This window comes from Podarcis gaigeae, assembly GCF_964106915.1.
Source record: "Podarcis gaigeae genome assembly, chromosome: 8".
In the NCBI taxonomy this organism is placed as follows: Eukaryota; Metazoa; Chordata; class Lepidosauria; order Squamata; family Lacertidae; genus Podarcis; species Podarcis gaigeae.
Window position 1 is genome coordinate 61,133,305 of NC_139684.1, and position 26,111 is coordinate 61,159,415.

Genomic DNA, 26,111 nt, shown 5'->3' on the forward strand with positions numbered 1-26,111 from the left:
AAGACAAAAATGGGAAAGTGGACTGTAGCTAAATTCAGAGGTAAATGGGAAATGGTCTCCCAAATGTGTATGCTGCTGAAGTTACTCTTCTTGTGTGCTAGGAGTCTAGCTACCTGTTTGCTAATAAGGAATCCGTTGGTCAAGAGCTGGGGAATTCCTATGCACCAAATATTAGAATTAAGGAAGAGCCTTTGGACAATGACTACGATAAAGCTATTGCACCTCAGCAGGGGCTGCTGAACAAAATTAAGGATGAACCAGATAATACTGAGGTAAGATGGGACATAAACTGCCTAGCCTTGACCTGTCTCTCTGTGTTATAAGTGCAGCATTGACTGCTGGGTTAAAGCTGTATGGTGAAGATATTGAGAGGTAGTAGGGATGGGGTTGCATCTCTGTTCTTAGCTCTTTGGATGCTTTTATAGCTGCCTTCAGAATAACTCTTTTCATGGAAAAGTGCAGTATCTTGGATGCATGTATAAGTGGTGCAGGGGCATGGAGGAGAGTAAAAGTAGGGATGGAGTTTGGTGAGCCATTCCCATCAAATGTGGCTGACACCAGCACACTGCATAGGAAAAGTGATCTATCATGGCATCCAACCCAATGGAGCATTATTTTATTATACATCACCTTGAGATGTTTATTTATTTTTATTCATTTTAATTTCTATACCGCTTTAAATTTTTAATAAAAATCTCAAAGCGGTTTACAGCATATGAAATCAATAAAACAATAGCCGGACGATGTTCCTCCGGCCTGATGAGGAGCCTCTTTCTAGGGCTGGTGAGTCTGGGCCTTGCAAAAGGTGACTGTTAATTATTATTACTGTTGTACTGGAGTTAGGGCACAATTATTTCAAATGTGTCCCAGGATTTACACGATAGATTGAGTACTGGTGATCACAGTGGCTGGAATTTTACCTGTAGCTGTTTTGTTTCAGGAATATGGCCAGCAGCCAAAAACTCAGGAAGGGGAACTGAAGATCAGTGCTGTGTTTTCAGTCAGTGGCAGCCCTCTTGGTAAGGAAAAGGGTTGCGCTTGCCCCTCCTGTTCTTCATATGGCTATGCCATCCTTCAGCAATGCTTCCAGGGAAATTTACAAAAGCAAGATAAATAACAGAAATCAAAAGAGAATTTTTAAATAAATTATAGCATTAATAGCCTAGGGAAATTTTAAAAAGGCTTTGCCAAAAGAAATTATTTCATAATTTGTTAACAGCTGCCAGATTAGTGATCGCACAGACATGGAAATCTATTGAATCCTCTGCAGAAGAGGATTGGGTGCAGACAGTTTGGGATTTATTAATTATGGATAAGTCACTCAGCACAGAAAATCAGGACTCAGAAAGGGAGACAGAAAACTGATAATTTAATGGCGCATTGGTGGCCAGTAATTTGACTTCTCCCTGTTCACAAGTTTGGTTATGTACTAACTATATACTATATACTAATTACCTTGGAAGAAATGGCTTTCTGTATTTTGTTTGAGCAAATGAGCAGAAGCGTAATAGTAGTGATTTTTTTTATTTTATATAGGAAGGGAGGCAGAGTTCTTTTTTATGTTTTATGTATTATCAGTTATTAAAAGTCAGTAATACATTACAAAAAAATAGCAACATTGGCTCCAGGCAAACCTCTCTGGGGAGGGACTTCTAAAAATGAGGTGCAACAACCAAGAAGCTCCTCCCCACCTTTGGTCGCCACCTGCTTCTCAGGTGGAGGTGGAGCACACGGAGGAGAGCCTCTGAAGATGACCTCATTAGCAGCTTCTCTCTTTCCTCTCTTCTTGGTAAGCTCCACAGCTGACTTCCAATTTCCCACCTAACACACCATCCTCTGGCATGAACAAACTGCTTCCTTCAGTCCCAAGTACGGCTGTTCGGGTTTCCTGTTCAGGCTGTAAGAAGATCCTACAGAAGGGGCAAACAGCCTATCAGAGGAAAGGCTCCACTCAGCTCTTCTGCTCCACACTGTGCCTCACGGGATATACTGTACCAGCCACACGACCACCAGCTTCTTCCAAGAAAACCTGTTCCAGCTGCTCAAAGTAAGGGCTCTGAGGCTTTGAAATGTGCTACAAATCATTCTGAATCGTTTGTGGAGAGTTTAGAAGGCGTTGTGTCAAGTACATGTTATCCCACACTTCCCTTTGCTGCAGAAAGTCCGCTTTGGGCGGGTGGGGAGAGGTTTGTTGCATAAGAGCATCAACTCGGTTTTGTAACTTGGATTTGCTGGTATGTGATTGAATTCCACCCCAAAGGTAGTGACAGTCTGGAAGCACCCATGCACTCAAGTCTAGGAAACTAAAATGCTTTCAAAGCAGACTTTTGACACTGATGATCAGCAGAAGAAATGGAAAAAATCTTAGCCTTTTTTGTTTTTCATTCTTTTTTGTGAAAGGGGAAAGAAACATAGCACTGATATTATTATTTTGTAAACATCCCTGAGAACGTAATTTGAAGGGATGCGGGTGGCGCTGTGGTCTAAACCACTGAGCCTCTTGGGCTTCCCGATCAGAAGGTCAGTGGTTTGAACTTGCGTGATGGTGGTGAGCTCCTGTTGCTCTGTCCCAGCTTCTGCCAATCCAGCAGTTCAAAAGCACACCAGTGCAAGTAAATAAATAGGTACCGCCGCAGCGGGAAGGTAAAAGGCATTTCCATGCACTCTGGTTTCCGTCACTAAGCAGTTTAGTCCTGCTGGCCACATGACCTGGAAAGCTGTTTGTGGACAAATGCCTGCTCCCTTGGCCTGAAGCGAGATGAGCGCCGCACCCCATAATCGCGTGCGCGCTCTCTCTCTCTCTCTCTCTCTCTCTCTCTCTCTCTCTCTCTCTGACATGTTCTGGTTGTGGGAGTGCCCCTGGAAGTACCCACGATGTAACTGAAGCTTGCCCTGGGTTTACTTCTGTGATTCAGATGTAGTCAGGCCAGGTCACACTCATTGGTACCAGTTGCTCCATTTGTAAAGTGGAACATGCTAGCTAGACAGATCACAACCTCTATGCTGACATTTGGTATTGTAGAGAACCGCCCTGGTCTGTGGAGGATGTAAATTTGTGGTTGTGAAAGTTGAACACCTGATTTCTTCCCCTTTCAAAACTGCCTAGGGAAATTCTGAATCCAAAGGATGTGATTACCGCTCAGTTTGACAACACTAACTCCAGCAAGGACTTCTGCAGCCAGTCGTGTCTATCCATGTACGAGCTGAAAAGGAAGCCTGTCGTCACCATTCACACAAACAGTATTTCCACCAAGTGCAGCATGTGCCAGAAGAATGCAGTGGTAACTGAAATCGCAAACCCTTTTTCTAAATGTTTGGTTGGTCAGGATGCCAGGTGATTAGTGAATCGGCTTTGGGTGCGGGAAAGGCCACATTCAGTGTTCGCTCAGCCATGAAGCTCTGCATATTGCTTTCATCAAATCACTAGCTTGTCTAACTTCATTGGTTGGTTTCCAAGTTGAAAATTATAAAGAGCACTTTGTACATCTGCACTTGTGAGGGTGAGGGCAGTTATAGCCACCATGCAATAGAATCCAGTTCCAAAGAAGAGTCCTATTTTCTGAAGTTTTGGAGTTTGCTGTCACCAGTATGCAGATGGCATTCTCCTCTTATCACTTGCATCTTGAACCATTGAGGCCATTGAATTTCCGAACCAGTGTCTGGAATCAGTAATGGGTTAGGATGTGAGCAAGCAAGCTGGGATGGGGAAGGCTATGCTAGAGTCTACTTCTTGGATATAGTATTGTTTCCCACTCTTACCCCCAAGTTTCTACTGCATCATTCCAGTGGAATTCTCCTGAATCACTGAAATTCTTTGCCTTTGTGGTTCAGAAAAGCAAAAATGGGTTTGCTCGGTTGCTTAATTTTTAATCAGAATTCACGATGAAACAAAACTTGTAGCAAGTCTGACAAGTTACTTCATTTGGGGATCTTAAAATATTGATTTTAATTTTCATGACAGATAATCTGATGCCTATTGTAAGTATGATTCACTCACAATGCCTAGTATTTCTCTTGTGAACCACCCTGAGATCTATGGATGGAGGGTAGTATACAAATTAAGTAAGTAAATTGTAAGAAAATTCAAAATTTGCAAGATGCAAAATTTACTTGCCTGGATTGCCAGTTTTTAAACACTTCTGTAAGTTTATTTTGTTTAATTAAAAGAAATCAAAGAGAGTTGGTAGGTGGGAGGGGGGAAATGCTTTAATCCACTAGATTTCTTAAAGTGCATAATTATTTTGAGAGAAAGAATGCCTTGGAATACTCCCATGTAATGTTTTTCTTTGCTCTCTCAGATTCGGCATGAAGTGAATTACCAGAATGTTGTGCACAAACTCTGCAGTGACGCCTGCTTCTCCAAGTTCCGCTCAGCAAACAACTTGACCATGAACTGCTGTGAGAACTGTGGGGGTTACTGTTATAGTGCCTCAGGCCAGTGCCACATGCTTCAGATCGAGGGGCAGTCCAAAAAGTTTTGCAGTTCAACGTGTGTCACTGCATACAAACAGGTCTGTGCTTTGTTTCTTTGGCTCCTGGTGTGTGTTGCTGTTACTGTTTTAAATCATTATTTTAATGCACACTAGGCTTGCTTGGAGCCTCAACCCTACTGCTAATAATATGAAACTTGTTTTATAGTTGCGTCTGTGGAGAGCAGCCAGATAGGGGAGGTGAGGGAGTGCTTTCAACATAAAGGCCAGAATTCTACTTTCCTGTCTATTGAGACAAGGGGGAAATTTGAGAGAACCTGTAGTGGGCAGGAAAGGGGAGCTTACCACCAGTTGTTTTTATTTCTCCGGGCCAGATGGGTATTGGCCATGCTGCACAGGCGAACAGCTCTGGGTACAGGGGAGAGAATTTTGAACTCTGAACCTCCTGCAGGAACATCCCCTCACAAAGTGACTTTCCTGAGAAAGTCTTAGAAACTTGGAAACCTGAGTCTTAGACAGTCATGTAGTTCAGCCCCTTGAAGCAAATTGGGGCTGTTCTTGTTTCCTATTGTAAAAGATACTGTTGCAAGTCTGTGACTCTTTACTTTGGCATCTTTGACTCCTTTTTGGAAACCACTTGAAGATGTTTTAGGTATAGTGAGCGGTGTGTAAATTGACTTAATAAATAAATACTAAGCTCACTTCTGTTTTGTGTATGTGACACACCTATTTCTTTCACCTGCAAGCTAACTATGTGGGCAAGTGAACTGTTTCTGCTCTCAGAAGGGGGAAAAATCTGTTGTTCTTCTTTCTACAGAAGTCAGCAAAAATCACTCCCTGTGCACTGTGTAAATCTCTGAGATCTTCAGCTGAGATGATTGAAAGCACAAATAATGTGGGGAAAACAGAGCTCTTTTGTTCTGTGAACTGCTTGTCAGCACACAGAGTTAAAATGGTCACATCTTCAGGTAAATGTTGTGTTGTCCTTTTCGTATATACATTTTCTGAAATCAAGAAACCTTAAAGCACATTAAATTTCTTACATTATGATTTTTCTGTTATGTTTGTTTTTCTCTCTGGCAGGTGTCCAGGTTCAGTGTAACAGTTGTAAGACCTCAGCCATCCCTCAGTATCACCTCGCTATGTCAGATGGCAGCATACGCAATTTTTGCAGCTATAGCTGCGTGGTGGCTTTTCAGGTATGTCCTGTTTTCCAGTTTAGTTACTCAATTGGCTTGTCAGATATGCTAGTCTCATTCCCCTTCCTGGACATGTGGCCATTGCCAATCTTTCCTTGGGCATACTCCCTCTCATTTTGACCACTAGCTTCTCTGTTGCTATGTTTCATCCTGATAAGAGTGCTAATACACTTAATAGACGTAGCACAGAGAAGTGTCAGTTAAATTATAATACTCATAATAATTAATAATATAATATTTAATGTAAGAATTGCTTGCTATGAAGGATCTTGAAGTGGTTTCATAATATGCACACCTGCGTGCGCACACACAGAGTAAGCTCTCAACTTGCACATATTTAACCTGTTCACATTCAGTTTTATGCACTTGGCATTTAAAAAAAATTAGAAAGGGGGTGGGCATCTGGGGAAAAAACAATTGCATATACAGTGGTATCTCGGGTTACATACACTTCAGGTTACATGCGCTTCAGGTTACAGACTCCGCTAACCCAGAAAAATTACCTTGGGTTAAGAAGTTTGCTTCAGGATGAGAACAGAAATCGTGCAGCAGTGGCGCAGCGGCAGAAGGCCCCATTAACTAAAGTGGTGCTTCAGGTTAAGAACAATTTCAGGTTAAGAACAGACCTCCAGAATGAATTAAGTTCTTAACCCGAGGTACCATTCTATAAAAACAATTTCAAATCCAACATGGATTCCAACTAGGATAAAACTTCTCCACTTTGAAGGTTTGTTGAAAGACGAAAACTTCAACAGGTACCAAAAAGACAATGGAGATGGTATAACACTGGTATAAGCTCTCTGATATAACACAGATTTCGATGTCTTCATTTGTTCTCCATGATTCTCTTTTCTGAGATCAGTTTCCCAAGAATTAAGAGTTCTGTTTTCCACAGATGGAGAACAATTAAAAGGAAAGAAAAGCATGGAGACTTGGGATAGGTTGGCTGTGGGGCAGGGAATTGGGGTGGTGGGGTGTACCTCCAGAGATTAGCAGGCTGCTATTGCAATCCTTATTAAAATTGCTAGCTCCTCTCTGGAAATTTGAAAAGGAGATCCTCTGCTAGGAACCCCTCAAACTTGGCAGAAAATCCTGTTGATGCAAGGTTTTTCCACCCCCTGTTGCTTTAACAGAACTTGTTCAACAAGCCTGCAGGAATGAACTCGTCAGTGGTGCCCTTGTCACAGGGCCAAGTGATTGTCAGTATCCCCTCAGGAGCCACGGTTTCAGCAGCGGGCAGCACTACCTCCACGGTTTCCCCCAGCTCGGTCAGCAGCTCAGCCGCAGCTGGTCTCCAGAGACTCGCCGCTCAGTCCCAGCAAGTTACCTTTGCCCGCACTGTCGTCAAACTCAAGTGTCAACACTGTAGCCGCCTGTTTGCAACCAAGCCTGAACTGCTCGATTACAGGGTAATTGGCACCTGCCAGTTGTTGTTGTTCACAGACCTCTTGAAGCCGGACACGTGGGTGCTCTAATTGTGGACCAGACGCCCAGTGACAGGCAAGGCTGTGTGTATTCCATGCTTAATAATAAGTTTTAAAATACACTGCGCCAAGGAAAGGTGACATTTGTATACAAAATGCAAAGTGGGCTGATTCACACTGTATCCCCTTTTGTATAATTTTTTGATGATTCTTTTTTGGGGCAAATTGATTCAGCCATGTCTTTGAGTTCTGAGATTTCAGCAGACATTGGCCACACACTTTTGAGCATATCTTTACCTCCACAAGATGTAGGAAGTTGTTGTTTTTCTTATATGAAACTAGATTTTCTGCATTTTTTGAATTTACGTTCACTACCAGCATTGGCACTAAACCTCAGGGGACTCTTGGCACATTTTGATACTCCTCCCTGTCCCCCACTTTTGAAAAAATGGGCTTTAAACGACAGCAGCAGCAGTAGCAGCTTCTCTATCACCAAGGTAGCCAAGAGAACGCCCATGCCTCAACCATAGTCACTAGAAAGATTTTTTTAAATGTAGATTTAAAAAAAAATATAAATAAATTTAAGCCTTTATAGTTGCTTTGACAAACTGCAGTGATGACAGAGGCAGTGCCTGGCATTAAGATGTTGGCCCTGAGAGTGCTAGGCTCTGAAAAGAAGACCCCCTTGGTTCTTAGAGCTCAGAAAAGGCAGAGTCATAGTGGTCACCAGCCAAGTTTCATGGCAGATGGACAGCAGGTTGGGCCAATGAATTCTTGGGCCTCAGCCAGGGCCCAGCTTGACTGGCCACTGGTGCCAGGCCTGCTCACTATTCTACTCTAAGCTTTTCTCGCACTTCTGTGGGATGGTGGCTTTTTACTCAGCCCCGATTTGCATTTAATGGAAGTGGGCAAATTTGCATTCCCACTGAAGAAGGATGAGGTGGCATGTCCTCTCCTGAATCAGGCAGGCATTGGAGAATTCAGTTTGACCAAAGTATTCTTGCTTAATTGCAGGGCAAAATGTTCCAGTTCTGTGGCAAGACCTGCTGCGATGAGTATAAGAAGATAAATTGTGTCATGTCGATGTGTGAATACTGCAAGATTGAGAAGATTATCAAAGAGACTGTGCGATTCTCAGGCATTGACAAGTCATTCTGTAGTGAAGGTAAGAAGGGACAGATCTGGAGTGTGTATTTCAAACTTCAGTCCCAAGGCATTTTGTTCCAAGACCTTGGAGCTTCCTATTGCCACAGGAACAGGGCTCTATTGAGGATTTAGCAATCCTCAATCCCGAAATGTGAATTTGAGGTTACATTTTGACAAGGGTTGTAAAACCACATGGTTTGGGATCTAAATTTATCCAATTCATTGAGGAGCTAGTTTGTTAATTACAAGGGCAAAATAACCTGTTGCTTATTTTTAAGTCAATATGTCACAAAGTAGTGTTTAGGCAGTAGCCATATGTTACTGCTTGTGGCTGCTTTGTTCACAAGGGATGTCTGTGCTGCCTGTTATTTGTGTATATTGTCCTACTTTGAGAACTGGCATAGAGGGGAAATCTTAATTGATTGCTGTTTGTTCTCTTGTGCTGTTCCAGGCTGCAAGCTGCTGTATAAGCACGACTTAGCCAAACGTTGGGGGAACCACTGTAAGATGTGCAGCTACTGTTTGCAGACATCTCCCAAGCTGGTTCAGAATCATTTTGGGGGCAAGGTGGAGGAGTTCTGTTCAGAAGACTGCATGTCAAAATTCACAGTTTTGTTTTATCAGGTAAGCTGCTCTGGAGTTCAAACATGTCTTAAAAATTAAAATTCTAGATAGAAAGCAAGTCTCTTATGTGAGATCTGTTGTACAGATGTACTGAGATTGGATGTGGGGTTTCAGAGCTTGCTTCAGCCTTATTGGTGGGCCTCAAAGCAATCTTCAGTTCCTTAATTCCTTACATAAGCTGTTTAACCTCCGCATGAAGCTTCTGAGTGGAGTTATCCAAAGTTCTGGAGTACATTGTCAGCAATATGCTGGTGACACAAAAGCTCTACTCCTTTACATCTGCAAGGATGGCAGTGGATGTGCTGGACCGATGGTCTTGCCTTGGTAACGGACTGGATAAGAGCCAACAAACTGAAGCTCATTCCAGATAAGACTGCAGCACTGTTAGTGGGTGGTTTCCTAGAGTGGATGGGTGGGAGGCTGCCTGTTCTTGATGGGGCTACGATCCCTCTGAAGGAGTGGGTATGTAGCTTGAGGGTACTTTTGGATCCTTTGCTGTCACTTGAGGCTTAGGTGACCTCAGTGGCATGGAGGCCATATATTATTTGTGTCAGCAGGATTGTTCACAGGATGCAAACAAACTACAATAAGAAAGTCATTTGAGAAAAGCAGTCAGACATGTATGAACAATATTTCTTTTTTTTTACTTTTTAAAAATAACAATATGCACATTGTACTCTCTTTTTCTCTTCTTTGTAGATGTCCAAATGTGACAGCTGCAAAAGGCAGGGCAAACTTGGCGAATCCTTGAAATGGCGAGGGGAAATTAAGCATTTTTGCAACTTGCTTTGCATTTTGATGTTTTGCAATCAGCAGTGCGCATCAGATCCACCGCCACCTCCACCTCCTCCACCGCCGCCACCCCCACCGCCACCTCAGAACAATACAGGTAAAAGAAGGGAAGCTGTAGGGACATCAGCTACAGCCAAATCCCATATCAATGAAAAAGCATGCCTAGGGGTGCTTACTTTGTGTTTCTTTCAACTGAACAGCAGACTGGACATGAATCTAGCTGGACTAGGCTGGTGATAGGAACAGATTGCAACCAATACTCCTCCAGTGAAGGAGAATCCATCACCTCCAAAGGGAGGCTTTTCCACTGTTGAACAGCTGTTACTGTCAGAAAGTTCTTCCTGATGTTTAGTTGGTATCTTCTTTCTTGTAACTTAAAACCGTTGGAGCAGGATAAAACAAACTTGTTCCATTTTCCATTTGACAGCCCTTTATATACCGTATTTTTCGCCCCATAGGACGCACTTTTTCCCCTCCAAAAATGAAGGGGAAATGTGTCTGCGTCCTATGGGGCGAATGCAGGCTTTCGCTGAAGCCTGGAGAGCAAGAGGCATCGGTGCGCACCGACCCCTCTCGCTCTCCAAGCTTCAGAAAGCTGTCCGCAAGCCTTGCGCGCCCGGCAGGAGCTCCCGCCGAGCGCGCAAGGCCTGGGGCAGCAGCCTGTTGCCCGAAGCATAGGGAGCCCTCCGGAGGGCTCCCCGTGATCCGGGCGAGTGTTTGCAAGCCTTGCGCTCCCGCCAGGCGCGCAAGGCTTGGGGCGGCAGCCTGTTGCCCGAAGCACGCGGAGCCCTCCGGAGGGTGCCCCGTGCTTCGGGCGAGTGTCTGCAAGCCTTGCGCGCCCGGCAGGAGCTCCCGCCAGGCGCACGAGGCTTGGGGTGGCAGCCTGTTGCCCGAAGCACGCGGAGCCCTCGGGAGGGCTCCCCGTGCTTCGGGCGAGTGTTTGCAAGCCTTGCGCGCCCGGCAGGAGCTCCCGCCAGGCGCGCAAGGCTTGGGGCGGCAGCCTGTTGCCCGAAGCACAGGGAGCCCTCTGGAGGGCTCCCCGTGATCCGGGCGAGTGTTTGCAAGCCTTGCGCGCCCGGCAGGAGCTCCCGCCAGGTGCGCAAGGCTTGGGGCGGCAGCCTGTTGCCTGAAGCACGCGGAGCACCCTGGAGGGTGCCCCGTGCTTCGGGCGAGTGTCTGCAACCCTGCGCGCCCGGCAGGAGCTCCCGCCAGGCGCGCAAGGCTTGGGGCGGCCCCAAGCACAGGGAGCCCTCCGGAGGGCTCCCCGTGCTTCGGGCGAGTGTCTGCAAGCCTTGCGCACCCAGCAGGAGGGCTCCTCGTGCTTCGGGCGAGTGTCTGCAAGCCTTGCGCGCCCGGCAGGAGCTCCCGCCGGGCGCGCGAGGCTTGGGGCGGCAGCCTGCCGCCCGAAGCACGCAGAGCCCTCCGGAGGGTGCCCCGTGCTTTGGGCAGGCGTGTGCAAAGCTTGGGGCGGCAGCCGTGGCTGGAGGGGGGAAATAATTTTTTTTTATTCATTCCCCACCCCAAAAAACGAGGTGCGTCCTATGGGCCGGTGCGTCCTATAGGACGAAAAATACGGTATTTGAAGGTGGCCATCACCTCTCATCTCAGTCTCCTCTTTACCAGGCTAAACATGCCCAATTCCCTTAACCATTCCTTATAGAGCTTGGTTTCCAGACCTTTGATCATCTTGGTAACCCTTCTCTACACATGTTCCAGCTTGTCCATATCTTTCTTAAATTGTGGTTCCCAGAACTGGACACAGTACTCTAGGTGTGGTCTAAAAAGCAGGACTATTAATTCCCTTGATTGGGACAGTATGCTATTTCTAGGCAGGTGTGTGTAGGATTGTAGCCATATTGGTATTTTGTATTCTTCTGAACAAAAAGGAGACTCACATCCTGGATAAAATCATCCAGTCCTGGCATAAAGTCATATCTGCTCAAAGTTCCTTTTCCCCCAACTCAAGTCACTATTTTAGTTTTCAAAGTTATAAAGATAACAGGGTTTGGCCGATAAACATTTTAATTGACTTTCCACAAGGAAATGTGCTTAGCAGGCTGCCATTAATTCCAGATAAAAGGTGTTTGACTATCACTATGTCTACAATTTAATTAACCTTCTATTGTGTGTTATTTTGTGACCTGACAAAACAAGCTAATTTTTAAAAAAGCTTAAGTATGCACAGTGATATGATTCAAAAGGTCTAAATTGGGAAGGTCACTGACAATTAGCAACAATGAGATTTCATTTCTAACTATTTTCATTGCCAGTATGATAGAGTGGGTAAAGTATAGTTAAGGGGTGCAAATGTACGTATGACCTAAGTGCTGCATCTGCAGAGAAATAGAGTGATTGACGTATAAATATTGTCTACTTGTGCCGTTCACATTACACTACTTCAACTCATTCTGCTTCCTCTACCCAGCAAATCTTTCCATGGCACCAACGTCCTCGGTGGGGCCCCCTCCGTCTCTCAGGAAGGATTCTACTCCAGTTATAGCAAACGTGGTGTCCCTGGCCAGTGCTCCTGCTGCCCAGCCCACAGCCAATTCCAATAATGTTTTGCAAGGTAAGGCAGCGATAAATACACTTCCTGGTGTGTGTCTCTCTCACAGCTACACATCTATGCAACAAGCATGGCCCTAAGAAAGTTGCTTAATGCCCCCTTTTTGTAATCCCCAGAAACTAGAACTAGTCATGATATTCTGAAGAGCGGCAAACAAATTTCCTGCTTTCCCTCCCCCTTTAACAGGTGCAGTTCCTACAGTGACAGCAAAAATTATTGGAGATGTAAGTTTTTCAAGAAAATTTCTGGGACATCTAGTAAAGTATTTATTTATATATTACACCCACACACTCACTGCTCAAAGTCTTTGGGCACTTTTGCATTGTATGTAGGGGGGGAGGTGTAGAGGCAGTGGAAGTGAAAGAAGTGGCGGCTTAGTGGGCTGGTAACTAGGACTAGCTGATCTTAGCATGACATTTACGAAAGGCAGCAAAGAGTTATTGTATCTCATTTTCTGCCCTGAACCAGGCAAGTACTCAAACAGATGCTTTGAAGCTTCCTCCTTCCCAGCCTCCCCGACTTCTCAAGAACAAAGCCTTACTGTGCAAGCCTATAACACAGACCAAGGCCACCTCTTGCAAGCCTCATACGCAACACAAGGAATGCCAGACAGGTATGTGATACAGAAATGGCATGTTCAGTTTTGAGAGGGAGACAGAGACAGAGAGATGTGAATGTAAAAATTTGTGTAAGCACTTCTTGTTGTGACCAGCTAAAATATCACGAAGTAGTGAGCAAGTAGGGGAGCGTATTGGATGCAGCTGTGGAAGATGAAAAAGTTCCATTCAGCAATGGTTTTAAATAACAGACCTTCAATACCATATTGCAGTGTATGGTACCCAGGGGAGTATTTCTGTTCAAGGCATTAGTCAGCCTAGAACTGGAGCCTTCTTTTGCACTAAAGGTTCCAGGGAGAAAGAAGCAATGATATATTTCCCTTTGGAAATGTAAAAACTAGTAGTTATTTGGATTTCTCTCAGTGGATTCTCTGAATTTCTACCAGTGCAATATGCTGGAACTTTGCAAGCCAGAAAGCAGAAGTTAAGAGAAACATCATGGTCCTTACATTAGGAAAGTAGTATCTTAATTTTAGAGGCCTAATTAGGTGGCATTGGCCAGTGCGTGGAGGGCATATCTTCCTCTGTAGGCAAAGACCCACCATTAGTGGTAAATGGTCTTCTGTATCCCATGTATGCATTTCTTATGTATGATACAACCATCTTCTGTATGTGTGAATAAGTGTAGTAGAGAACAGGGCAGCCCCAGCAATCAAACTCATAATGAATTTTGACTCACATCTTCCCCCTTTGTTTATGGCAACCCATGAACAAGTGAAAATTCCAGCACAGAATCAAGCTGGCTTTCAGTCTTGGCCAACTTAGTACCCTCTAGATGTTTTGAACTACAACTTGCATTACAACCATGCTGCCTTGGACTGATGGGAGTTATAGTCCAAAACGTCTGATGGACACTAGGTTGACAAAGGCTGGCCTGGTCATCTGCTGCGTTCTCTGGCTTGGAATAATCACGTAAGAATGGCATGGACAGAAGAGTCCCAGAGAACATATGTGGATGCATCCACATAGAAAGGGGTGGTGTGTTAGGAGCAGCAGTTGTGGTTAGCAAAGAAAAGTTAACAGCTTGTTGAGAGAGATGAATGAACAGCTGGCTTCTCTTCTCCAAGGATCATGCCTTTTATTTTTAACATAACAGAAGAAGAAGAAGAAGTTCCACCCAAAATAATCATGGTGCCTGTTCCTGTACCAGTGTTTGTGCCAGTTCCTCTCCACCTCTTCACCCAATACACACCAGTTCCACTGGGAATGCCAATACCCGTAAGTGATGTGTTTGGCACCTTGACTTTCGGACAGTGGCTTTGAAGGTTGAGCTCATTGGGTCAGCTTGTGGCCAGCCTGGACAATGCCGAATATCTCAGCATGAGTGTCTGTGATGGGGCTGAAGTAAGCCCCACATCCAGTGCAAATCAGTTCATTGCACTCATGATCTGGGGAGAGCTCAGTGGGAGAGACACCTACCTGAAAGCTTGGAAAGCTACTGCCAGTCAGTGTAGACAGTAGAGGACAAATGGTCTTGACTCAGTATTAGGGAGCTTCCTAATCTAACACCAAAAGCATCATTTGTGTTAAGTGATGCTATGTACTCCAGCAAAAGAGTATCAGAATTGTCTTGCTGGATCAGGCCAGGGTTTCCATAGTTGAAGGAATCCCAGTAACCAAGAGGCACTAAGAGGTCCTCTGGAAATTGGTGAGTGGTTTGTTGGTGCACTGTGAATTACCTTTTGCCCACCTTTTCTTTAGGGGCCTGAGAGGTGAAAAATAAACCATGGCTTCCATCTAGTAGTGATCATGGGATAGGCCTTGCTTACATCCAGTTAGTGGCTGGCTCTTAACTGAAGCCAACAGTTTAAAAAGGTTTACCTTTGCTTGATAACCCATCAGAGACAGGATTCTCTTGAGATGGCAAGGACCTTGTTTGAGGAGGCTCAAGATGGGCAATTACAGCTTTGAAAGCTGGTAGGATGCAAGGGGAGTTACATGTATTTGTTACTGATATGCATCACCCAGAGAATATTTCTCTAGCTTGCCCTCCTCCCCATGGAGACTTCTTCTTTGTGTGTGTTCTACCCACAAAATGTTGTTGTGTGTTCCCTGCTATAGGATCTTTTCATCTGCACAAATCAAACCTCTCCCCCACCCCCAGGTCCCAGTTCCTATGTTGGTTCCATCTGCCCCGGAGAATACTGGCAAGGCAATAGAAACCATTCCAGACATCAAGGAGAAGAGCTCCGCCAATGCATTTGAGGCAGATCTCCTCCAGATGGCAGAAATGATCGCAGAGGATGAGAAGGATAAAGAACACTCTAGAGGAGGTGCAAGGCTTTTTTTTTTTAAGGAAACCTGAGGAGCTGGTGAATGGGGGTGGGAGAAAGAGAGGAGGGGAGAGTGACTGCAGTGGAGGGGCTGGGGAGGGAACCTTCCTGGGGAAGTTGTATTTATACACCCAGATTTCTATTTCATAGGCTTATCCTGGACTGTGTTAGGTTTTCTGTTTGATTCTATCAGAAGGGTTCTGTATAAATCTCCCAAAGAGAAGGCCACATTGAAATGGAGTGATCTACCCCCTTCCAGTTTTGTGAATTGAAGCAATTCTGTCACTAAACAGTTTTCAACAACTCACATATTCTGGGGGAATCTGGAGTCGGGGCTGTTGAGGTAGGGGAAGAAGAAGGACGAAAATAGCTTTATGGGAGGGGTAGGTAGGAGCTGTTCTCCCTCATGAAGTTTTACATGCCTACCAGTAGCCCATTTAAGTAAACTGCCTGGAAATAATGTATGAAAGCTGCTTTATAAATGTTTTAAATAAAGGAAATTAGGCAAGATTAGGCATCGTGACTGACACTCAGTCCTGAACAGGCTTGAGCTCAGTGTTAGAACACCTGCTTTGCATATGGAAAGTCCAGGTTCAGTTCACACCACCTCCAGCTCTAAAGGTCATGAGCACCTTTCTCTGCCTGAGATTCTGGGAAGCTATTGCTATTCGAAGTTGGCAGTCGTGGGATAGGTGTACTAGTGGTCTGTCTTAGTACATGGTAGTTGCATATGGAGTCAATGTTTTCGGTGGTTGGTGCTTTTGGTCTGGCAGTGTTGGTATACCTGTATTTTTTCCTTCACTTGTTTCAGGCTCTCAAACATCTGAGCATGAGCTGTTCCTCGACCCTAAGATATTTGAAAAAGGTTGGTGCTTACTTGCTCCACTTAGCAAATGCACTCACATCTACTGTATAATTTTGGAAAGTAGCTTGTTCACTATGTGAACAGGTATCGTAACCAAATTTTGCATGATGGATCCTGAGATTGAGGAGCAGCCTTCTGTCTATGTTTGGATATAATTGGATACTATTTTGAATCAAAATGGCAGACTGAACCTATTGAAAACACGCTGATTTGAAGCATTGATTTCAAAACTGCACTGATTATATATGCATGCCCAGTATGAGACCTCCCTCCACTCATACCTTACTTGGGGAGTGAGCATGTAAAAGCGCATCAGCTTTTATAATGTTTCTCTGCATAGTTAGCAGACATGACCCACAGGACAGAACCAGATCTAATCTTAATTTGTTCTTAAGTTACAGCTGGGTAAATATTTGGTTGAACATTTGGGAGACACTTTGAAAGCAGAGCACAATGAAAAGAAATACCATGGGGCAAAGGTGGCTTCTCCCTTGCTTGAGGTCTTCAAGCAGAGACTGGGCAGCCACCTGTTTGAGATCCTCTAGGTGTCAGTTTTCCTACATTGAGCCATGGGGGTGGACTATGCTTCCCTTTTGACTCTTGTAAAATTCTGTGGCTCTTGCTTGCCAAAGGCAGCCGGGCTCGTGACTCCTCACATCCTTGAATGTCCTAATAGGCTGTGCTCTGTCTCTGGCTGCTGGGCTTCTCTTCCTGAGCACCACCTGTCTCTCTCCCCTCTCAATTACAGACCAAGGCAGCACATACAGTGGCGACTTAGAGTCCGAAGCAGTGTCGACCCCTCACAGCTGGGAGGAGGAGCTGAACCACTATGCCTTACGCTCAAATACGGTGCCTGAGCCTGAGCCCGAGCCGAGGCAATTCTCCAAAGGAGAGCTGGAGCAGGACCTGGAGGCTGATTTCCCTTCAGGTTTGTCAGCCATAGAAGAGAAGGCTCTTGGGTGTGGAATGTGCTATGGGCCTTTTGCCCCCATGCTGCTGGTAACTTTTTAACCCTTGCCCTCTGTTCTGGGAGCAGCTTGCTATCCCGGGAGGCACCAGTTGGCAACACAGATCTTGCTGCTGCAACTTTCCCACTAAATCTCTGCTTTTGTTTAAAAACTAGACTCCTTTGACCCGATCAGCAAAGGGCTGGGTCTTCACTCACGTGCGCGAGCAAGGCGGAGACACAGAGACGGTTTTCCACAGCCAAAAAGGAGGGTAAGGAGTGCCGTTGCTTTTCTTGCTGCTTATTTGTTACAAGCCTACGACATTTTGGGGTGAGGTATTCAGGGTGAAGGGCCTTCCTCCATTTCCCCAGGCTTCTTGACTCTCTCCTACCCCACCCCAAAGTTTCCCTTCCTCATTTGCCCCTTCTCAAAGAAAAGCCCCTAGTTGAGGTCAGGAGTGTGGAGATCGCATATGTCTCTTTAGTTTCTCGCCCACAAAACTGTCTCAATTGAGAGCAGGAATAGGAAACAGGCAATGCAACTTCTGATGCATTTGCTCCCCCATCCGCAGTCATGTGGTTCTTGGTCACCTTCTCCCTTCCAGGGGAGGATTTAAGGACAGTGGCAGGCCAGGATCTTCATTCCCCAAACATAATCAAGTTCCATAGGCACTGATTTCATCAGCATACTTTGAGGAGGAGAAACGATGCTCCTGATTTGCCCACTGCTTGCCAATCCTGAATATAGATGGCTTACCGGAGGTGTATTTGGTCCAGAAACCATTTACCTCCCTCTGTGACTAAGCAAAGCAATGCCTTTGTTGGGCCCTTGCACACACTTTGGTTTTCCTTCAGGGGAGGAAGAAGTCCATAGTAGCTGTGGAGCCCCGGATGCTTGTGCAGAGCTCATACCCAGGCTGTTCCGTTTCCGGGATGAGTCTCAAGTATATGTATGGGGTGAACGCTTGGAAGAACTGGGTCCAGTGGAAAAACACACAGGAAGAGCAAGGAGACCTCAAATTTGGAGGTAATGCTTTTTAAAGTAAGAATTAATACTTTTCTTTATGCTTCATTGAACCATGGAGGTTGAAGAGCTGAACTGGGTCTTTCAGCAGAGTAATCCTGGAAGGATGGGATGGGTGGATCAGATCTCATTGTATGTATTGCATGGTCCTGGAAGTGTGCCAGACATGGCTTTTAACACACTGCTCCTTAAATGCACTACTTGGAAACAAGCCCTATTGATTTAAATGGAATCTGCTCAGTTGCAATTAATTAATTGGGTATTGGAGATTTGGGATTCCAGGATACAGGTTCATAGGCTCAACAAGAATGCCTATGCAGAATACTCTTGGGTGAGATTGTTATGTTCCCAAACCTGAGACCTAAGTTTAATTCACACAAGCTACCAACAGGCCACCTCCAAATTTTCTCCTGTTCCAGGTTCCTCTGAAACCCACCATTTGAAGTGAAATAGATTTCCTCAGACTCTCCCTCTGATGTCAGTACATGTCATCAGCAGTGATCATGCATATGATTTTATTTGCATTGAATTCATTCCCCCCCTTTATTGCACAGCTAGTGCATAGCTGCTGTAGCTAATTAAAAGCTGTACTACTGCACATCCCACAATAAGGGTCAGATAGCTACATCCCTCAAATATCTGGGTTTTTTAAAAAAATCATTTACAGAGAGTGGGAGGCAGGTTTCCCATCAATATTCCCATTCTAAAAAACAAGTTTGAAAGTGTGTAGGCAGTTATTGGTTAAAATATTTGGCACTTTCAGGATTCGAAGCATTTCATATAGATTATCATGACAGCAGTCCTCTAAGATAGGCCCCATATTGCAGAAGGGGGAGGTATTTGAATCAACAGCTCTTTTATTGGTTCATTTACTTATTGGAAAAGTAGTCCTCCTTCCCTTTTAGACTGCCAACTTACTGTTCAGGAGCTTGGGAAACAAGAAAGGGAATTCCTTAATTGCTTATGAGTGGACAGTGCCCTCAATTACTCTGATGGAGTTGAGTATTCAAATATTTCTGCTTGTGAAAGAGGCTGATGTTCTTTTGGTGCTTTTCTTCCTTGTAGTTCGACCTGTGAAGCTCAAAGAGGACATCCTTTCTTGTTCTTTTTCGGAGCTGAGCTTTGGCTTATGCCAGTTTATCCAGGAGGTACGACGACCAAATGGTGAGAAGTATGACCCTGACAGCATCTTATACCTGTGCCTTGGAATTCAGCAGGTAATTGTCCTTCTGGCGTTATATTTCTTAATTTATTTGTTCTTTTAAGGAGTGACCAGCAAAAAGAATTGTTTATTGAGCCTAGGCAGATTTGCTCATGGTACACCAGTCCTTTGTCAACGTCACACGTTGCCAGCCTGTTACCAGGTTTAATTCAAGCTGTTGTCTTTAACCTTTTTAAAGACCTAAATTTATGGGAGCAAAATATCTTAGGTTCTGCCTCTTCTCTTCCTGAGAACTTCAACCTACATCTGAGGATCTTCACTCTCATCTGATAGATGTGTGGTGGGTGGGCTTCTTCGATGTCACCGAGTTTGTGGAATGGTCTCAGAAGAGAGGGGCACATGGTCCCTTCACTGCCTGTTTCTGGGCATGCTTTCAAAACATTTTGATTTCAGTAGGCATTTTCTTATTTTCTTTAGTTCTGGCTCAGTACATTTCTAAATTGATTGCTTCTTTGAAATCATTCCCATTGTTTTACAGCTTGATTTGTTTTGTTGCTGTGATTTAAGCTCTTGTGAGCTGGCCTGAGTATATATGGTTATAGGTGGTTGGGATATAAATTATAGGAAGAAATGATAGTACGACTCTGAGTAAGACAATTCACATTTATTATCGTAGCATCGTTCTCCTGAGGTTGTGGTGCCAATAGTTCTTTCTGAGAGTTGCAGGCATGCTGTGGATTTATTTAATTGAACTTGCAGCAGGGAACTCAGGGAAATAGTGTGCTAATAATTCTACCAAACCCCCTTTGCACCAAAGCCAGCTTGAATGAAAACATCTTACAGCACTTGTGGAAGCTGTCCAACCTCAAGCTTTGACCAGTCTCCCGGGATAGATAAAGTTGGGGGCCAGTCCCTAAGACTGCCCTTCTGCACACATATATAGATACCTGATGTGTCAAATTAATGTTGCATGTAAGAGCATTGTGGGATGGTCTTCAAGAGTTGTGGTGGAATTTAGGGCTGGAGGTGATATCATAAGTCTGCAAGAACAGTCCCATTTTCCGGCTGTTGCCCAAAGCCAACCAGTCTGGAGAAGAGAATCACCTCCAAGAATACAGAACTCCACTCCAAAAAATGTTAGGAGGATGGAACTGAATCAGCAGGCTGTGTCTGTACCTTTCTATGTAAACCTCCCAAGTTTTCTGTCATCGTTTTTCTTCTCTTGCAGTACCTATTTGAGAATGGTAGAATAGATAACATTTTTACCGAGCCCTACTCCAGGTTTATGATCGAACTTACAAAACTGTTGAAAATCTGGGAGCCTACAACGCTTCCAAATGGTAAGGAGGTTACTTGTTTTGTCTGTAATGTCATGTGGGCATGTACCAGAAGGGAGAACATAGACTCCAGAGAGGGAGATGGTGGCTTCTAATAAATGAGGGGTGGTCTGTCTTTAGCCTTATATTGTATTTTTTCTTTCTTTTTCACTACAGTCCCTCTGAATCATGGTCACAGTCTGTATTTATAAGGCAAGAATGCCAACTTGGCATCTCTTAAAACAATTAAGCCAAACTGTTTCCATATGAACATGCCTCTTTTTTCCTTTCTCCTTTTTAAGAGCACCTCTTGAGGGCTGCCTAGGCTGCCCCTGCCTTCAGAGATGCAGAAATGCTCTTACTTGTGCCCATGCTCTTATTTGTGGCACACCCTCATTTCAGGAACATTCACATGGCACCACCTTTGTTATCTTGTTCTACATTTTGCCCACCAGAGCGTTTGATGGATCATAGATCATTTGCCTGTGTGACTGTTGGCTGCTGGTGCTATTTTAGTTAATTTCTACTGAGTTTTTGGCTTTTCCTGTTTGTTGTGGCCTCCGTGCATGTGTGGTTTCTGAGCCTGTACAGAACAGAATGTAACAATGGAAACATTATTAAAGAAGCAGAGAGTTGAAAGGCTTATCTCATACCCCTCTCTGTTGGGAGCAGGCGGGAAAGCAGGAGCTATGCCCCTTGAGCATACACTGGGGGGCGAGGGCTTCCCTCTAAAATCTTACCTGCTCCTCTCTAGAGCGCTCTGCTCCAACCTTGTGTTCTCTCAAGGTTTTGGACTACAACTCCCATCAGGCCTAGACAGTTCATGGGGCAAGTACTCCAAGAACTCTGGTGCTCAGCATGTTGGGGAAGGCTGCACTGGTGCCCGGCTCTCATTGCAGCAACTTCCTTTAGCCCAGCATTTTGGTGCAAGAGTCACAGGAGGTGCTTGGTGGTTCACTAGCCACTGGCCAGTGGTAAAGGACTGACCAGGTTTCTTCTTCCTGTTGTGTGTCCCTGATCATCTAATCTCCAGGTTACATGTTCTCAAGAATTGAAGAGGAGCACTTATGGGAGTGTAAGCAGCTGGGTGCCTATTCCCCCATCGTCCTCCTGAACACGCTGCTTTTCTTCAACACCAAATACTTCCAGCTCAAGAATGTCAGCGAGCACATGAAGTTGTCCTTTGCCCACGTCATGCGACGCACACGGACCCTGAAGTACAACACCAAGCTGACTTATTTACGCTTCTTTCCTCCTTTCCAAAAGCAGGAGGTAGAATCAGGTGGGTGAGCTGTTGTGGACATTCTTTTCCTGCAGCGCATGGCTTGACTTCCTTGGGTTACCGGGTGTTGCACACAGGCGCGTTGAAATTCTGTACAAGCACAACAATTTACAGAATCCCAGCTTACCATATTTTTCACTCTATAAGACACACCTTTTCCCTTCTAAAAAGTAAGGGAAAATGTGTGCGCGTCTTACGGAGCGAATGCAGGCTGCATTCCCCAAAGCCGAACAGTGAGACATAGCGCTGCGCAGCGCTCCATCTCGCTGTTCTAGCTTGGGGATGGCTGCGCAAGGCTGTCCCCGCAAGGCTTCAAAGGCTGTCCCCGAAGCCAGAACAGCAAGAGGCTATCCCAGAAGCCAGATCCCTCTTGCTGTTCTGGCTTCTGGAGTACAGAATTTTCTTCTTCTTGTTTCCTCCCCCCCAAACTAGTTGCGTCTTATCATCCAGTGCGTCCTATAGAGCGAAAAATACGGTAGTCCTTTTAAAACGTTGGCCACTTACAAAGGCGACCCTGCATGGAAGAGTAACGAAAGCAATTGCTACTCCTAATTAGTTTTCTGTGCCAAAAACTAATGATTTTGTTCTTGTGCCATTGCCCTCTTTCCTCCCTTCTCCCTCCCTGCTCCATCTCTAGATAAATTAGTAGGGAAAAGAAAACGCCACGAGGGCGAAGATGTCCCAACAGCGGTGGAAATGGTCGAGAACACTGACAACCCCTTGAGATGCCCAGTTCGGCTCTATGAATTCTACTTGTCAAAGTGGTGAGTGGTGCTGCCTTTCTTTCTTGCCTTCCCTCTCTTTCATCCTCCAGCAAATCAGTGCTCAGAGGCTCCCCTTGCAGCGAGAGAGTTTGGAGTTGGTTACAAAGAAATGGATCAATTCCCATCATGTACCTCTGCAAATTCAAGCCTTCTCTTGCAGGAACTCAACTGCAAACAAAGCTGAATCAGTAAGCGGGAGGGGAGCAGGTGCACCCTAATACTACACGTTGCCCTGATCCCAGTCAGCTGCACAGGTCAGGGAACCTGTGCCTTTTTGTTTCTACAGCCCTTGTCAGCGCTCTCTTAGTTTTTAATGGAAGCCCTTGGAGGACAAATTGAACTCTTGGGCAGTAACCCTAGGCTGTAGCCTAATAATAATAATAATAATAATAATAATAATAATAATAATATATTATTTATACCCCACCCATCTGGCTGGGTTTCCCCAGCCACTCTGGGCAGCTTCCAATAAAATATTAAAATACAATGGTCTGTTAAACATTAAAAGCTTCCCCCAGATGCTTCAGGTAAATGCTTCAGGTATCCTTTGGCAAGCGATCATCTCATGGGGTCAGCACTCCCTTCCCTGCATCTGCTGTAAAGGGATCAGAACACCCTGATCAGATATCACCTGTGTGCATTCATGCTGAGCTGTGCACATGTACAGGTGGTCATAAGGATGACTTCATTCATTCATTCATTCATTCTCCACCCATCTGGCTGGGTTTCCTGAATAAATTCAGGGTGTCAATCTCTGCATTCATTTGTATGTGTATTGACTGCACACCCATTCTGTGGTGTGAATTCACGAATGCAAAACAGCTGCATTTCTATGCACTAAGTTGTCTTCTGAACATGAAAAAAGATGACGTAGAAATGTGTCTACCATCCTAGCCTTGTTGGTCATGGGCATTTTGCAGTATCCCTTTCATCCCTATTTCCTACCACACCCCCATTTGATTAGAGTAGTTTGGGATTCCACCTCGTAACCTACTTGCATCAGCCTGGATGTGTGAAGAAATAAAATGCAAAAAACAGCACTGAAAATTGCCAAAGAAGCACACAGCTAAGCATTAACTATATACATGTTCTACATTACATATGAACCGGGCTAATACTCACTTGCTTTGCAAGCCCTTTGGGAGGATTTCTGAGGTAATAATATGGGAAGCATTTGAGACATTCCCCAAAGCGTAATATAATGGAAGGCCTTGCATGCACTGGCTGTGTAGGGAAAGAGAAATAGATACTTTATACCCTTTAAAATCTGCTAATTTCATTGGCTGCCCTCCCATCCTTGCATCACTTCCTGTTGTCCTTCCCACTCCTAGCTTCTGCGTTCAGTCATCCTTTGTTGCCTAGCTTTCTGCCCTGAATTCTTTCTTGAACCTGTGTTTTCTGTGGACTGTCTCAGCACCGCCTTCTTACATGAGCCTCTGTTTCCACAGTTCTGAAAGCGTGAAGCAGAGAAGTGATGTCTTTTACCTCCAGCCAGAGCGTTCGTGTGTCCCCAATAGCCCCATGTGGTATTCCACTATGCCAATAGATCCTGGGACTTTGGACATCATGTTGACGCGTATCCTTATGGTAAGGGAGGTGCACGAAGAACTTGCCAAAGTCAAACCGGAGGACTCTGACCCTGAGCTTTCAGACTAAAGTTGGGCGAAGGGGGGCATTATCTCTTTTTGGGTTTGTTTTTGTTTTTTTCCCTTTCCAATACACCTTGCAAAAGCACCAAACTGTGAACGCATCCATCCTTTGGAAGACTTCCTCCGTCACATCACACAAACCGTCAGGAGGAGCAGCACGAGCTGTGACAGTGCAAATAAGAATCAAAGGACAGAAAACAGCCCAAAGCGCAAGAAAACGGAGGGCTCAGGGGCTGCATTTGATCCTGAAAACACTTTCTTAAGATGAGCTTGATGCTTGTCCCGCCTCCTCCCCTCCTCAAAACAAAGTGGTGCTTGTATCAGTTGTTACCCGTTAAGGATTTTCTTTTTTTTCCTTAGAGGGAATCCTGTTGTGTACGTCCTTTCCTTCTAACCATGGAAGCAAAGAAAGCTAGATTAAACCCCTGGGTGCTTTTGCAATGTAGCTGCTGCCCACAGCTGTATGGGGTTTTCCTAACATTTACTGTAGGATGCGAAGCAGAACGTAGTAAGGTGGAAACCAATGGAAATTCTGTCTGTAAGATAAACACACCAATTTTCCATCATTGTTCTCCCCCCCACTTTTTTATTCTTGTTTTTTTTTCAAGAGAGGGAAAAAGAAATTGGATGATCAAAGAGACGGTTTCAGCCAGAAGCTGGGGCAAAGCTTAGTGGGGTGCTGTGAAATTCCCTCGCTTTTGAAACTGTGGGTCTGTTGCATCCCTCACTAAGCAGCAGAGTAAAGCTGAGTATCCTTTCAGATTATGTTGAGACAGGAAATGCCTGTGTGTGTGTGTGTGTGTGTGTGTGTGTGTGTGTGTGTATAGGCACTCCCAGCGACACAGGAACACGCACACCCCACACCGGACCATTATACTGGTATCAAATGCCAAGGTACACAGCAACGGTTCTGGAGGAATTGTGCTCCCTGTTCTGTTCCTCCCTTTTCGTTTTTTCTCCAACCCATCTAAGTGGCAGCTTCTCCACTTCTTTGTCTCCCTTCTGTGATAAATTTTTTTTTGTATACCTCCTGGAGGGATGAGGGTTTGTGGGCCTCGCAATTTTATTTTATTATAATTATCGCACCCTTAAAAAAAAGGAGCCCAGCTACAAAATGATACTTGGGTGATCCTTCGGTGAAAAAGGACATGAGGCCCAAATTTAGAAGAGAACTTCTGGTATCCTGACTGTTAGGCTTTTACCACCACCCCGGTCAAAATCCTTCCACATTATAAACAATGCAGGGTGCTTCTCCAAAGCTTGGTCAAATACATTTCACCAATCCCCTCCTCATGTGTTAGACTGTATTTTCTAAGTCTTGCAGTTCAGTTGGAAAGCCAACCTATTTTTTAAATACAGAAAATAGTATGTTTTTATTGGCAGTTTTGTCCAGCCACCACCTTCCTTTTTTAAAAAAGAAATCCTCTAGTTGAAAACCTCTCCAGGGTTGAACACCTTGTGTGTGTGTATGTGTGAGTTTATTATTTTTAACAGTATCAAAGGTAACAACAAAATAAGATCAGAAAGTAGTCCTCTTTTGCCGTTGTGTACTTGATAGTCCTGTCCCCTGCCTGTAATGAAGTTCACTAGTGTATTTTTGAAATACGGGAAAATGTGTGAAATAAGGTTTTTTTAAAAAAGCACCTGCCCCCTCCCCCCCAATTTCTGTATAATTCTGATTTTATCTCTCTCTTCCCCATCCCACAATGTTTTTGTTGCTTCTGAACAGAAATCCCATGCTTCACTGTATAGCCTGAGGTAAAAATTTGGAGAGTGGAAGGGAGGAAAAGTTGTTACTGGGTTGTGACCTTTTTCCAGTAAACTTTCCACAGTTTGAAGTACATGAATTTTTCTAGGTGTTTAAAACGCTAATTTCCCCCCAATTCCTCCACCCACCCATCCCTTTTTACCCCTTGTAGCTGTATGAATAAGTAGTTGAATAGCAGATACACTGTTACGGATTACAACATCAAAATATGTTTTTCTGGAACTTAAAAAAAAATAAAAGTCCCTCACATTTTTTTTAAAAAAA

At 44.6% G+C, this 26,111-nt stretch overlaps 1 protein-coding gene across 1 annotated transcript in view; it reads left to right on the forward strand.

The window, feature by feature from the left end:
• ZMYM4 (zinc finger MYM-type containing 4) overlaps nucleotides 1-26,111 on the forward strand; it is a 49,412-nt gene extending 23,301 nt beyond the window's left edge. Inside the window, 25 exon segments of the mRNA XM_083751600.1 lie at nucleotides 102-272; nucleotides 941-1,019; nucleotides 1,795-2,047; nucleotides 3,107-3,281; nucleotides 4,299-4,511; nucleotides 5,248-5,398; nucleotides 5,514-5,629; nucleotides 6,763-7,038; nucleotides 8,068-8,218; nucleotides 8,651-8,823; nucleotides 9,523-9,712; nucleotides 12,041-12,184; nucleotides 12,368-12,405; nucleotides 12,650-12,794; nucleotides 13,895-14,016; nucleotides 14,903-15,071; nucleotides 15,883-15,936; nucleotides 16,685-16,864; nucleotides 17,060-17,154; nucleotides 17,738-17,909; nucleotides 18,972-19,123; nucleotides 20,297-20,408; nucleotides 21,418-21,666; nucleotides 22,304-22,430; nucleotides 23,879-26,111. Of these exon segments, the coding sequence (XP_083607726.1) occupies nucleotides 102-272; nucleotides 941-1,019; nucleotides 1,795-2,047; nucleotides 3,107-3,281; nucleotides 4,299-4,511; nucleotides 5,248-5,398; nucleotides 5,514-5,629; nucleotides 6,763-7,038; nucleotides 8,068-8,218; nucleotides 8,651-8,823; nucleotides 9,523-9,712; nucleotides 12,041-12,184; nucleotides 12,368-12,405; nucleotides 12,650-12,794; nucleotides 13,895-14,016; nucleotides 14,903-15,071; nucleotides 15,883-15,936; nucleotides 16,685-16,864; nucleotides 17,060-17,154; nucleotides 17,738-17,909; nucleotides 18,972-19,123; nucleotides 20,297-20,408; nucleotides 21,418-21,666; nucleotides 22,304-22,430; nucleotides 23,879-24,086 (3,915 nt within the window). The 3' untranslated portion in view covers nucleotides 24,087-26,111.